Below are 11,986 nucleotides of genomic sequence, written 5' to 3' on the forward strand. Positions count from 1 at the left end.
CAGGGATGTTTTAGCTGTTGCCGAGCAGTGCTTACACAGCATCAAGGCCTTCTCTCTCACACTGCCCCACCAGCAAATAGGCTAGGGGTGCACAAGAAGTTGAGAGGGGACACAGCTGGGACAACTGACCCCAGCTGACCAAAGGGATATTCCATACCACATGGCATTGTGCTCAGCTGGGGGAAAAGGAGAAGGAAGAGGAGGGCATTTGGAGTTATGGAGTCTGTCTTCCCAAGTAAGCATCACACAAGATGAAACCCTGCTTTCCTGGAAACGGCTAAACACCTGCCTGCCGATGGGAAGCAGTGAATGAATTCCATATTTTGCTTTGCTTGTGCATACAGCTTTTGCCTTACCTATTAAACTGTCTTTATCTCAACCCAGGAGTTTTCGCACTTTTACCCTCCCGTTTCTCTCCCCCATCCCACCAAGGGGGAGTGAGCAAGCAGCTGTGTGGGCCTGAGCTGCCTACCGGGGTCAACCCACAACACAGGCAAAATGGGACTTTGCAACTGATAAAGATGCAAATCTCAGGGACCAGCATGTTGGAGAGCGTGGGTGGAAATACGCCAACTGATGAGGCAATATGCAGGGCAAGGGGGAGCAGGAAGGAACAAAGGAAAAGTAGGCAGAAAGGCATATAAAAGGTGTCGGTCAACACGCTCATCACCGCAGTCTGTCCTATCTTCTTCTTAAGCTGTTTCTTCACTACCTCTGCATAACCTTCCTCTCTATCCTGTGTGTCTACATGCTGCAAGGACTAGGTAGGTGCCAGCTACAGCGGGGAACAGCATGAGTGGGATTGGTGCCAGCTACTGGAGTCAGACCAGGGGTGTAGGTGTCCCAGTGCTATAGTGTCAGCTACTAGAGCAAGTACGGGGGTCCCAGCCACCAGCCACTGGGGTGGGAATGGTGTGTGTCCCAAAAATCAGCTACTGGGGGGGACTGACATGAGTGAGGCAGGTGTGGGGCTTGGTGCCAGCAGCTGGAGCAGGACCACAGGTCACAGCCCATGGACCTGGTGCTGGCTGATGGTGGAGGGGCAAGTGTCTGTGTGTTCCCCAAACCAGGTGTGCATGGGCTGCGCGTTTGCTGTCAAACTTGAAGCTGGATGAGCCAGTGAGTACAAGGGCCTGGGTCAGGGCTGGGGTATTAGGAAAAGTGTCTGTGCTTATATCCAGAGGGACCCATGAGTATGGAATGCCTGTGGGACAAGACTGTGAGTGCTGCATGTTTGCCAGCAAGCACCAACCTGGATGAGCCAGGGAATGGGCAACCCATGGGGCGGGTAAGAGGGCTAGGATCTGGGCAGGAGTAACAGACAGTGCCAGTACTCAAGGGATGTACAAAGGTGCATGTGCTTGTGAACCTACAGAGCATTGTGCGCGTGCCTGCACTAGTGACGCTCTGTCGCTGCCAGCTGAAGATGAAGGGGATGTGGCTGACAGTGCTTGTTTTACATGGGCCCTGTATGTAGATGCAGTTGAAGGCATGGCTTTTTTGTGGCAGTCTGTGACCAGCCATGTCAGTGTCCTGTGTATCTGTATGTGTCTCTGGAACACAAGCTCAGCTTCACTGCTGGTTGAACCTGCAAGTGGGAAAGCAGCAGCTACATCCCTCAGCCCAGGGCATACAGAGCCCTGGTACCCAGGTACCTGAGGCTGGGCTCCAGTAGCTGTGCAGGAGTCATCCTGGGCCAGAGCTACTGGAGGTGGTGGCCACTCCTAACACCCCATAACAAACGTGCGTTAGGAGAACAAAGTGTTAGAGAGAAGTTGGATTGTCTTAACAGTTATTTTCTAGTCCCACCAGTGGCTCGTAACTCCGTTTTGTCTTGGTGGCTTAAGCCACAACAAAAACTTTCTGGCATAAAACAATTGGTTCGTCATGTGGAACCAGCTAGGGCTGCTAATGATAAATATTTCTTGTCATTATTGACAAGGGAGCAGCAAGAGCAAGGCTGCTCCAGGGGTGAGGAGGAGCCAGGAGCAAGAGGGTGGCCACAATGCAGGCTAGGCAGCACCCCTACAGCTGGGGCACAGGCCTGCAGAACCTGAACCAGGCAAGCAGAACCAGGTGGTGAGAGCAACAGCTCCCATCCGAAGCTGATCCAGGAAATCCAAACATCAATTCCGGAATAGAGCTGGGCCCAGGCCCACCTACAATGTAGCTTAGGGGAGTACAGGATGCCACAGACTGAGCTGAAATAGGATCTGTGGGCCCATGGACGGGGGTGGGTAGGGGTCCCTGGTGAGGCTGCTTAGGGCCATTAAGGCCCAATACTATCCTCAGGGCTCTGACAACTCGATTCACAGATGACAGCAGGTTTAAACCCAAATAAGTATTATTCTCCCTCTGATCAGCATGTACGTGTCAAAAGGATGGCAGGGCTGAGCTGTATCCTTGTGCTGTATTTAGGTGGGAAAGGTAAGAAAGCACTGGGGCTGGAGAGACCACTTCCGTTGGTCCATCTAGCCTCCTCCCCTCCCAAATATGAAATGGACATCTCACTGCATACTCCTGACCTGCACTAGCATTACTCCCACTTTTATTTATTTTTTATAAAAAAAAACACAGCACATTTTCTTGCAATTATAACTTCTGATCTCTTTTTAAAAATAGCAATCACAGAGCCCACATAGCTGAGAGGCCATTATTACCAGTTCTTATGCTACACCAGAAAAAGCCATTTCCATCAGGTTATACAGAACACATTTTTCAAAGGAGAAAATCCAAAGATTTCAAAAGCTACTTTCATAGTGCATACTCTGTATCATACTCTGAAAGTTTTTCCCCTCTCCTCAAGAGAAAACCCAGGAATATTTACCACATACCTCTTACTATGCAATTGCTGTAACCTGGTGTACAGGTATTTTCACCTCACACAGATTTTTTGCATAATTGCAGTTGCCCATGAAAACTAACAGGACTTAGAAGATGCTTTCTGGTTAGTCTGATAGAAACGGTGGAAGAGAAAGCACAGACGCATAACATTCCCAGACCACTGTCTCTCGTTCAGCCTTCTCTTGACCCTTTGCATCTGCAAGAACAAAAAGATTAATTGCTCCCTTAACCTCAATGCCCCTTGGGAAAAAAAAAAAACAAACCAACAAAACACTTCTGACCACGACAAGAGTTGTTACTGTCTAGCAGAAACTCCCAGTCCATTTGGCAGCAAAGGCTCATAAGATATTCAAAACGCCGTGGAACACCAAAGGCTATACAGAACATGGCTGGATAATAAATACAATCACACATGAAATAAGGAGGAAAAGACTGCAGAAGATAACCAGGAAGTAGAAGCAGGGGCAGTACTCCTGTCAGTGAGATTTAGTCATGTTCTTGGCTGCTCGGCATCAGAGCCTAGATGCAATCTCACCATGTCTGATACCATGACGACACAGGTTGTACAGTGATTCCCATCTGGAAAGGGGAAAAAATGTGATCCACAGATAACTTGCCCTTTATTTCACACTAATTGCTGTGTTCATGCATGTCCTCATATGACACTCATTCTGTACAGAGATAGACACCTTCACTGCCCACATTAACAAGGTAATTCGGACTGTTTATCTCATCCTCTCAGGCCAAGAGCTAAACACATCAGTTCAAGCACTAACAGAACTACTGAGGTATGTTGAAGCAAGTCAGATCAAAAGATACAACCAGGTACAAACAGACACTGCTGAGCTGTTGGTGCTCCTTAGCATATTACAACCTGTTTCATGCTGGCAGCCACAGGAAGCTCCCCTGCCTCAGACACATTTCTGCTGCACAACATGCAGCAGCAACAAGTCCATATACATCACTGCTGGAACAGAAGTCAATCCAGTACCACTTCAGGAGGGCTGTGCTTACCTGCCCAGGCAAATACCAATCTGTCAACCCTCCAGAAGGCTCTCCTGCTCCATGGAGGTATGACAGCTTTCTTGGAGATCCCTTAACTTGGAGTTGCATTGTCCAATACTGAATACACCCAGCAGCAGCTCCAGAGGTCAATTCTACCTTTATGTTTGTCGACAAAAAAAAATACTACATTGCCTTCCCCACAGCTCAAAGCATCGCAAAAGCACATACAAATTTCAGTTTTGCTCCCCATAATGCTCAGATATGCCAGCTCCCCAGTGTTGTGTCTTTCATAGCGTGTAACTCTTCACAAAAATGGCCTTCTGGACGAGGAGATATTTTGAATAATTTCATAAATATGGAAATAATGTCCACTTGATGGCTGCATCTAACAGTGTATCACATAAGAGTACTCCAGCAACTCATGAAAGTTTTCAGACTTTGTGGAAAAGGCCTGGAAAATGGCGGAGATTCCAAAACATTCAGGCAAGTGCTGGAATAAAATACTGAAGTGAAACATCCTCATGGAGCAAGATGAAGTGGACAATTCTTTTACTTACAATATCTGTAGAGAGAGAAAAAAAAAAAAAAAAAACACAAATCCAGTTTAAAGCAGGAAAAATACTTTAAAATTACATCTTCTACAGAATGGCCCCATAAGAATACAATGCTTCTACCATTTCTGACAGAAGGATGACTAGACATATCATCCTGTAATATTTAAGTTCTTGAGGGTCTATGAAGCATTACTAAAGAGTCTATGAAAGCTAATACCAAAAAGGAAATATGTAATGTGTAGGCCTATAGTGCTATACCCATGATTTAAATCTTCCTTGGGAAATTCTTAGCATCTGCACTAAACCATAACACACAGATGTTCTCAGGAAAAGCATACAGAGTTATCAAAATGGGATATAAAACCCTGCTAGAAAGAACATATTGTTTCTATGGTTAGAAACACTAGCTGCATAAAAAGCATTTTGGTATTAGAATCAATTTGGTGCTAAATGTAAGAAAGCATCTGAGGAAAAAAAAGAAAACAAAGATGTCAGTAAATCCCAGTTTCTCTGCTAGAAACTAGGGGCTTTGTTTTAAGACTTTAAAAAAAAATAATGCCTCAAAATAATAACAAAAAATAACAACTTCAAAACAAAGACAAGAAGAAGACACTCATGATTAGTCAGTCTGAGTATTCAATTTGATAAATTATTCAATTTGATACCTTATAAAAGGGCCTGGCTTAATTTCTTTTTTTTCTTCCCCAAAAGCCTGAGGCCTGAAGCTTACTGCCTAAAAATAGAAATATTAAAAGTCCTCAGGTACAGTAAAAATAGTCAAGTTTCAAACAGACAGAACAGAAGACATGCTGTTGTGCTGAGACTACAAGCATGGCAAACATCTCTCCTTAACTGGAGTTTGCAAGCAGAGCTGTTGAACTTACTGCACAATGCTTTTGTGGGATTGACCTGCTGTCCAGCAAGCAGCTGCTGTAGCTTCTTGATGTCTATGCGTGCCTCAGCCATGCGTTCCAGATCTCTGCCTTGAGCAGAACTTTGACATCCATCCTCTGATGCTAAAAGCATAAGAATACAACACTTAGTCAAAACATCACAAGGAGTTTCAACACCTATAAGGACACACCTGATAATCACTGAACAGCTGGTACTCAAATGGGTTGTTTTTCAGAAACAGCAGTGCAGGGAAGAGAAAGCTTAGTCTTCCCACAAAGTTGTCAAGGATACTGGAAGAGATTCCCCCAAAAAACATAAAACAGCCATTGGCCACTTTTCTTTTTAAGGTTTCATTTGAAGACTTCAAAGTACTTGATGCTATTTTGTAAGGACTAACGGAAGGTAAGTACTGTTATCAGCATCACACTTAAGTAATGAGATCAGACAGACACAAGAGGCAACAAACAGGGAAACTTACCCCAGGGAGGATTTCCTAAGTCTTTAAAATGTGTTGTTACAGATACTAAGTCAGTTTCTATTTTCAAGTTCATTTCTCCGCTCAAGTTTGCTTCAATCACCTGCAATACAATCAATCTCAATTTTAGGCAAGCCACTTTCGTACTGCAGAATTATAGAAGAATAAAGTGCAGCTTTGTTCAAAAACAAGCTTCCAAATGCACTTCAGTGCCTTCACAGCTCAACTGTACTTTTTGAACATTGTTTGAACATTTGAATGTTAAGCTACAAAATGCATTTCTCATCATTCCTGTGTGAATTATCCTAGACCAACCCCCCTGAAATTATGAAAAGAAAGAAATTAAATGTTCTCCAGTACTTTTAGAACAAGTACTGGCTTTGGGAAGTTCATGTGATGAGGAAAAGGCTTTAGAAATAAAGAGACTGAAGCTGGAGAAATGCAAGGTTTCCTGCATTTCCATCCAGCTTTTCACCAAACAGAAAGGCACCTACACAGTCCATATGACACACACAGAAAATGGGATGCACCAAGAGCTGACCTGCAGTTGCAGTGTTGCTTTCCAAGACTTAAAAACAGACAACAGCTGCAGCACAGCAGTAACTCCAAGGACTCTGAGCTGCTAGAAATCCTGGAAAAGTGCTGAAAGCTCTCAAATTCCATCCTGACAAAGTGTCCAACCAGAAGGAGACTATATATGATCTTACACAAATCCCAAGCAGATCAGAGGATTTCTAAGCACATCTAAGCACTTCATTTCTGTGATTAGAAGAATTCTCAGTAATTTTAAAAGAGGCTTATATCACAACCAGAATCTCCTATAGAATGGGAGATGCCCACAGATGAATGCTCCCAAACAATGGCCAAGCACTATTCGAAAGAACTTCTAAGCCCTTTTTGCAGCACTGATCTTGACCAGTTTTACTACCAGGATGCATCGAGCACAAGTATTTAATTGTGACACTTTATGGTTTTGTTCTTTAACAACAGGAAAGCATGTAGAGGATGCATGTAGTCTGCCTCCTCCCTTAGCGCTATCAAAGCTATTTCACAGACATTTATTTTCCTGCTTTGGAGCAGGAGATAAGGAACTTGAGAAGGTGGGTATGCCCTGTGTTGATAAGCTACCTCTTCTGAGTGTTGCTGAACACCAAAGTTTAATCCCATCATACAGCTATTCTGTGTGAGAAGAGATCCTCAACTCTGGAAACAAAGCAGTTATATACTGTGCTTAGTTGTGTGTAAGCACAACTGAGGACATGGGGGAAAGAAGGAGAAAGAAAGAATAAAACCCCCAAAAGACCGACAAAGGAGAAGAGTTTGAAGTGTTACTCTTGTATTTGCAAATTGCCAGAAACCCAGGATGATCTCTCAACTCTTCCAAGCCTTGGAAGACTGAGACTGTCCCAATTTCAGCATTCTCAGTTTACAGAAAATTTCCCATTTCTCAAAATTGGTATGAACAGCCCCAAAACCAAACTATTCCAAAGCTCTTACTAACTTACTAACTTTCATGTCAGTCAATTCTGGAGAATGTGAGCAACAACTAAAAAAACCCAAACCCCTTTTCTGGCCAACTGCAGAGGGCTTCTTTCAATGGAAGGCCCACCAGCACTCCAGAAACCCAGGGTGGACTGGAAACCCACCATGTCAGAGTCTAAAGCACAGGCTGACATCCAGGAGCTATTAGTAGGATTTCCTTTAAATCCTACCTCAAGTTCATCTAAAGTTCATTCACACAGACACCTAACACAAGACTCACTTAATAGGCATTTTTTTAATGAAATCACCTGGAAAGTCTCCAGCTAGCTTCCTGAAGGACCATAATTTCTTACCAGCTATAAAGAGTAGCTTGTAGCAACACAATGCCATGTTCTTTCAAGGATTCAGTACAAAGAGCAACACTTTCTGGGAAGCCCAGGATGAGCTCTTCAGTGTAAATCCTAAAATAAATCCCATCATTCTCTCCAGCTCTTACACAGTCTTCAGGTGTCTTTAGTTCAATGTCTGACCCATCCCAAAATAAGATAACACTGGGGCACCAGTTTGGGCAACAGGAAAACATGCTATGTCCAACATAAAATAAGGTCTGTAGGACACATGCCTGAAGTGCCTTAACTTACAATGGAATTACTGAGATTCTTCATTCTCTCCACAACACTCTTCATTGTTTTCAGCAATGGTAGGTAAACACTGACCTAGAAAGACATAAGAACTGCATTCGCACAAATATTTCATGTGTGACTGGGATGTGATGCATTTATTTCTCCCTTCAATTCTACCTTATTTTGGACTCAGTTATCTATTGAGTGCAAGGAGCACAATATTTAACTGAAATCAGCAAATGACTCAGGAACTGAGGAACTCTTTCCCATTATACCAACAGGCCATCTCTCTAGCAATTGCTTCAGACATACTATCCCAAGTCTGTGTGCAAAACAGAGACAGGTTTTTGCAGATCAGATTCTCACATGAACCCACATCTGTGTTACTGAGCAGTTAATAGTTACTATAGCCAAAAGGAAAGAAAGTGATTCCCATGGTACTGTAATCATTTCTGGAATTGCATCAGTGTAAATCTGAAATAACAGAACAAAATACATCAAGTTTCTACTGAGTCATATGTCTTCAGAATTTAAATACTCTTAGCTACAGAGGTAACAGACATCCATAACCTCAAACAGGAGCCCATTCCTTGCAACTCTGCTAAAAGACCTTTCCTTGCAACTCTGCTAAAAGTCAAAAAGGCTATAGAGGATATATAAAAATCAGGATGAAGTACATAGATATCTAACTCCACCAGGTAGGCCATGAGTTTCAGAAAGAACAGACTATTTGGGCCACTTGGTACCTAAACAGCTGAAACAGTCTAAACCTGTGTAGTTTGGAGGTGCTCCTGCCTAAAGTCGTGCAAGTCCTTTGCTCTTCCCTTCCTCCACCCTGAATATCACAGCAACAACTGGTAACCACCTGCTCTGTTTTTACAGTTTCTGGACTCTCTTGTCAAGATGGAAGCCATGTCCCATCCCTCTCCAAACCTCTAGCCTCCAGTCTTCCCTCCTTCCTTTCACCTCCTCTCCAAAACCCACTGGTAGTATATACCGCAGCAACAGCATTCCATTTGCAACCTCCCCTTTCCATAGGGAATATAAAAACAGAGGCTTACATCAAAGTCTGGCACACTGGGCTCTCTGAAGTCATTCCATAATCTTCTGGGAATAACCCCCACAGGAATGTCATGTGTTACAATCCTACTGCTGCTTGATAAGGATGGCTTGAGGGAGAGAAAGGATGCTCTTACAGTTAAAAACAGGACTTGAATTCTGAATTCAAATTTTCCAGACCTGCTCTGGGAAATACTATAACTGAGTGCCCCAGACACTCAGTTTCAGTTTTCCATAGGTTTCTACCAGTCCGCTATTAAGTGGACTTCCCTTTTGAATAAGGAAGAGGTTGTGAGGTATCAGTCATTAGTATCTATAAGCTATCCTTAGAGCTGGAGAGGTGAATCAGTGAAGAGGTGTTAACAACAACAAAAAATCGGAAGACAGCAGTTTGAAATGGAATGGCAGGACAATCAAAAGCAAAACAAAGAGCCAAACACTACGCTGAAACCTCGTTCACCTAATGGCTTCAATGAGATGGCAATAATCCACAGGAGATGTAGAGAATGAAGGACAGCAGACATTAGACAAGAAAAGCAGACATTAGAAAAAGGTTTTTCAATCACATAGCTTTCATTATTCCTCCACCTCTTCCTTCCCTTTTGGAAAATACAAAGCTGGTCCTGTGTGCTACCACCCATGATGGCAAGAAAGGCTAGTGAAATGGAAAATGCCATGTTTTTTAGTTTTCTAGAATTACACCAAAGACTGCCAAAGCTTCTATTTGATCTTAGGAAAACCACTTAATTTTTTAAGAGCTTTTTCTTAGTAATGAAGATAAAAGCATGGTTGTACTTACTAGCTCCACAGCAACTCTGAGACAAGGACAGTGTTTGTTAGTCAACTTGATCTTCACTGCCTTAGCACTCTGGGCAGTTTTTAATGCTCTCGACAGGTTCTCAGGCACCAACTCTAAATAGATTTCATTGTGCTCCGCAGCTACTCCTTCTATCTGAAATTCATCGAAGAAATTCCCCTACAATTTTTGAAAGTTGGGAAATAAAGCAAAGCAAATTAAAAAAAAAAAAAGACAGAGGGGCACGTTTTACTTATCAGACCTTAAGCTTAGAACTGCATGTGTACAAAGGGAAGCTTTCCTCTGCCTGGCATCACCTGCAGGAATTAAGGCACGCTGCATAAGCATGAAGGCACATTGCTTCAGGCTAAACCTATTAATTTCAGATCCTCCCCTAACACCTATCAGTCCTCAAAACAAGGGGTATGGTGGGAGAGTTACGCTTTCCTGTTTCCAGTTTTGAGCAGGTCTTTGTGGGCCAGCACACACTGAAGCTTTACAGTTTTCCTTGACAACCAAGCTAAAGGGGATGTCTAGCCAGAAACACCAGGTCTGTGCAACTAAAAGGCAGTCCTGCAAAACAGAGTGCCTTCAGTGACCAGACAGGCCTTGAGAGACCTGGCACATCTCAGGTGAGGGCTACGTGTACAACAAATGCCTTGTACACTAGACTCAACTGCATGCTCTGGTTTTCAATGACATGTGGTTACTGAACTTTCCTGGGCTTACCTGGCTCAGCTCACACCACATACTGACACCTCCATTTGCTACTTTATCGGAGAGGATGAAATACAGCTTGCTGACAGTAAGGCGCAGGGTGCACGTCTTGGCTAACTTGGCGATTGTGTTAGTTACACCTGGCGGAGGGAGGGGAACGTTACAGCGGTAACCGCTTCACACACCTCGTCCCAGGGGGGGAGGGGAGAAATGTTCAGCCCCCAAAAACGCAGTTCGTGCTGCTGCGGAAACTCCCAAACACCTCGGAGGGAAGGAAAGCGCCTCACGCTGCCTCCCCCAGGAAAGGCCTCTGGGCCCGCGGCCTGGGCCTCACGGCGCCCGCCACGGGCCGGGGGCCACCAGCGCGCACAGCCCTTCCTCTTCCCTTTCCCCGAGAAAGCCGGCCCCGGCCGCTCGCTGAAGCACAGCCGTCCTCCGGTCCGGCCCGCCCCCCCCCGCCCTGGTATCCTCACGGCTGAAGTGGTTGAGGCAAGCGAGATCCACGATCTTAGCCCGAAATCGCATGGCGGTGCCCGGCCCGCCGCTAGCGGCACGGCCGAGGGCGGGCCCGGACAGGAGTCAGTCAGGGAAGGAGCGGCCTCTGGGCCAACGGGCTCCACGCGGGGAGGAGCCACTGCAGCCGCTCTCCTGCTGCGCGCAGGCGGGCCCTGCGCCCTGGCGGCGGCGGGCCCTGGCCTGCTGCTGCAGCACTGGGGGTCGCTGGAGGCAGGGCAGAAGAGCTCACCTCAGAGGAAGACCTCTCGGCACCCCCAGGACATATGTATAAATCCAGACATCTATATGGGTCGCCGCCCCGATGCCTCGAGGAATTTTCTTCTTCAAAGCCAAGAGGCCCCTTGCAGCAGAAACCATCAGCCGCTGGCATGGGCCAGGCCCAGACTCTGCCCCTAGACGGAGTACTATGCCCAACATGAAGCGATGGCGAGGGAGGAAAGAAACAGTCATGTAAGAAAGTAGAGAGAATAGAGCACTGTAACGGGACCTTCCTCTTCCCCATAGCTAACGGGGCCACCCAGAAAGGGCTAGGCAACCGAAACTGTTTTGAGAAAGGAGCTCTCTGTCAGACTGGGCACCTCATGCAGACAGGCTCCCTTTGCGCAGGGCTGTTTCAGCTTAGTGCATGGTGTGCAGGGGTTTATGCAGAGACTGGAATAGTTCAAGGAAGTACTGAGGGAAAACTGTGCTTCACCTGTCCCTGTCTGTGTGCGGCATGCCTGTTTCCTACAGGACACTTGGTCCTTTGCCTCTGTGGTGTTCTTGGTTCCTTGAAGTCCTTGAAAACTGCAGCATTTGCAGAGGCAGTTTTCTAGTTCTGTCCTCTTACGTTCCTCGGGATTGGCTGGTGTGCATTTGTCACACTCCAAGTTCCTCAGGTCAGCTAAATTGCCTTTCTTTCATTTGATTTTGAAATACTCTTGGGATGCTGCTCAGAGTGCCTTGATGCTGTCTTTCGATACAGTCACTATGAAGACAATTAAAGAACAAAAGAAACAACCTTGGGTCTACATACTGACAG

The 11,986-nt window shown here is 45.3% G+C and overlaps 1 protein-coding gene across 2 annotated transcripts; it reads right to left on the bottom strand.

Annotated features, from left to right (window-relative positions):
- Positions 1–3,447: 3,447 nt before the first annotated feature.
- On the bottom strand, positions 3,448–11,002 carry HUS1 (HUS1 checkpoint clamp component). Of its 2 annotated transcripts, XM_075493681.1 has the most exons (8): positions 10,923–11,002; positions 10,462–10,589; positions 9,736–9,912; positions 8,939–9,046; positions 7,896–7,970; positions 5,776–5,875; positions 5,288–5,419; positions 3,448–4,411 (listed from the first exon to the last, which is right to left on the bottom strand). In XM_075493681.1, exons 1-8 carry the CDS (start codon positions 10,972–10,974, stop codon positions 4,329–4,331), a joined length of 855 nt encoding a protein of 284 aa, XP_075349796.1. In that variant the 5' UTR covers positions 10,975–11,002; the 3' UTR covers positions 3,448–4,328. The 2 variants fall into 2 exon arrangements, with proteins under 2 accessions (XP_075349796.1, XP_075349799.1); XM_075493684.1 differs by lacking the exon at positions 8,939–9,046.
- Between the last annotated feature and the right edge of the window lie 984 nt (positions 11,003–11,986).

The sequence above is a fragment of the Mycteria americana genome, chromosome 2, assembly GCF_035582795.1.
Source record: "Mycteria americana isolate JAX WOST 10 ecotype Jacksonville Zoo and Gardens chromosome 2, USCA_MyAme_1.0, whole genome shotgun sequence".
NCBI classification, from domain to species: Eukaryota; Metazoa; Chordata; class Aves; order Ciconiiformes; family Ciconiidae; genus Mycteria; species Mycteria americana.

What these genes read in the sequence shown, in the direction of transcription:
- HUS1 (XM_075493681.1), bottom strand. Translation starts at nt 10,974, where the DNA reads ATGCGATTTCGGGCTAAGATCGTGGATCTCGCTTGCCTCAACCACTTC. An exon ending in CCAGTGTGCCAGACTTTGAT is followed by an intron (nt 7,971 to 8,938) that starts GTAAGCCTCTGT and finishes ATGTCTTTCTAG; the next exon opens with GTCAGTGTTTACCTACCATT. An exon ending in AGAATCTCAGTAATTCCATT is followed by an intron (nt 5,876 to 7,895) that starts GTAAGTTAAGGC and finishes ATTGTATTGCAG; the next exon opens with GTGATTGAAGCAAACTTGAG.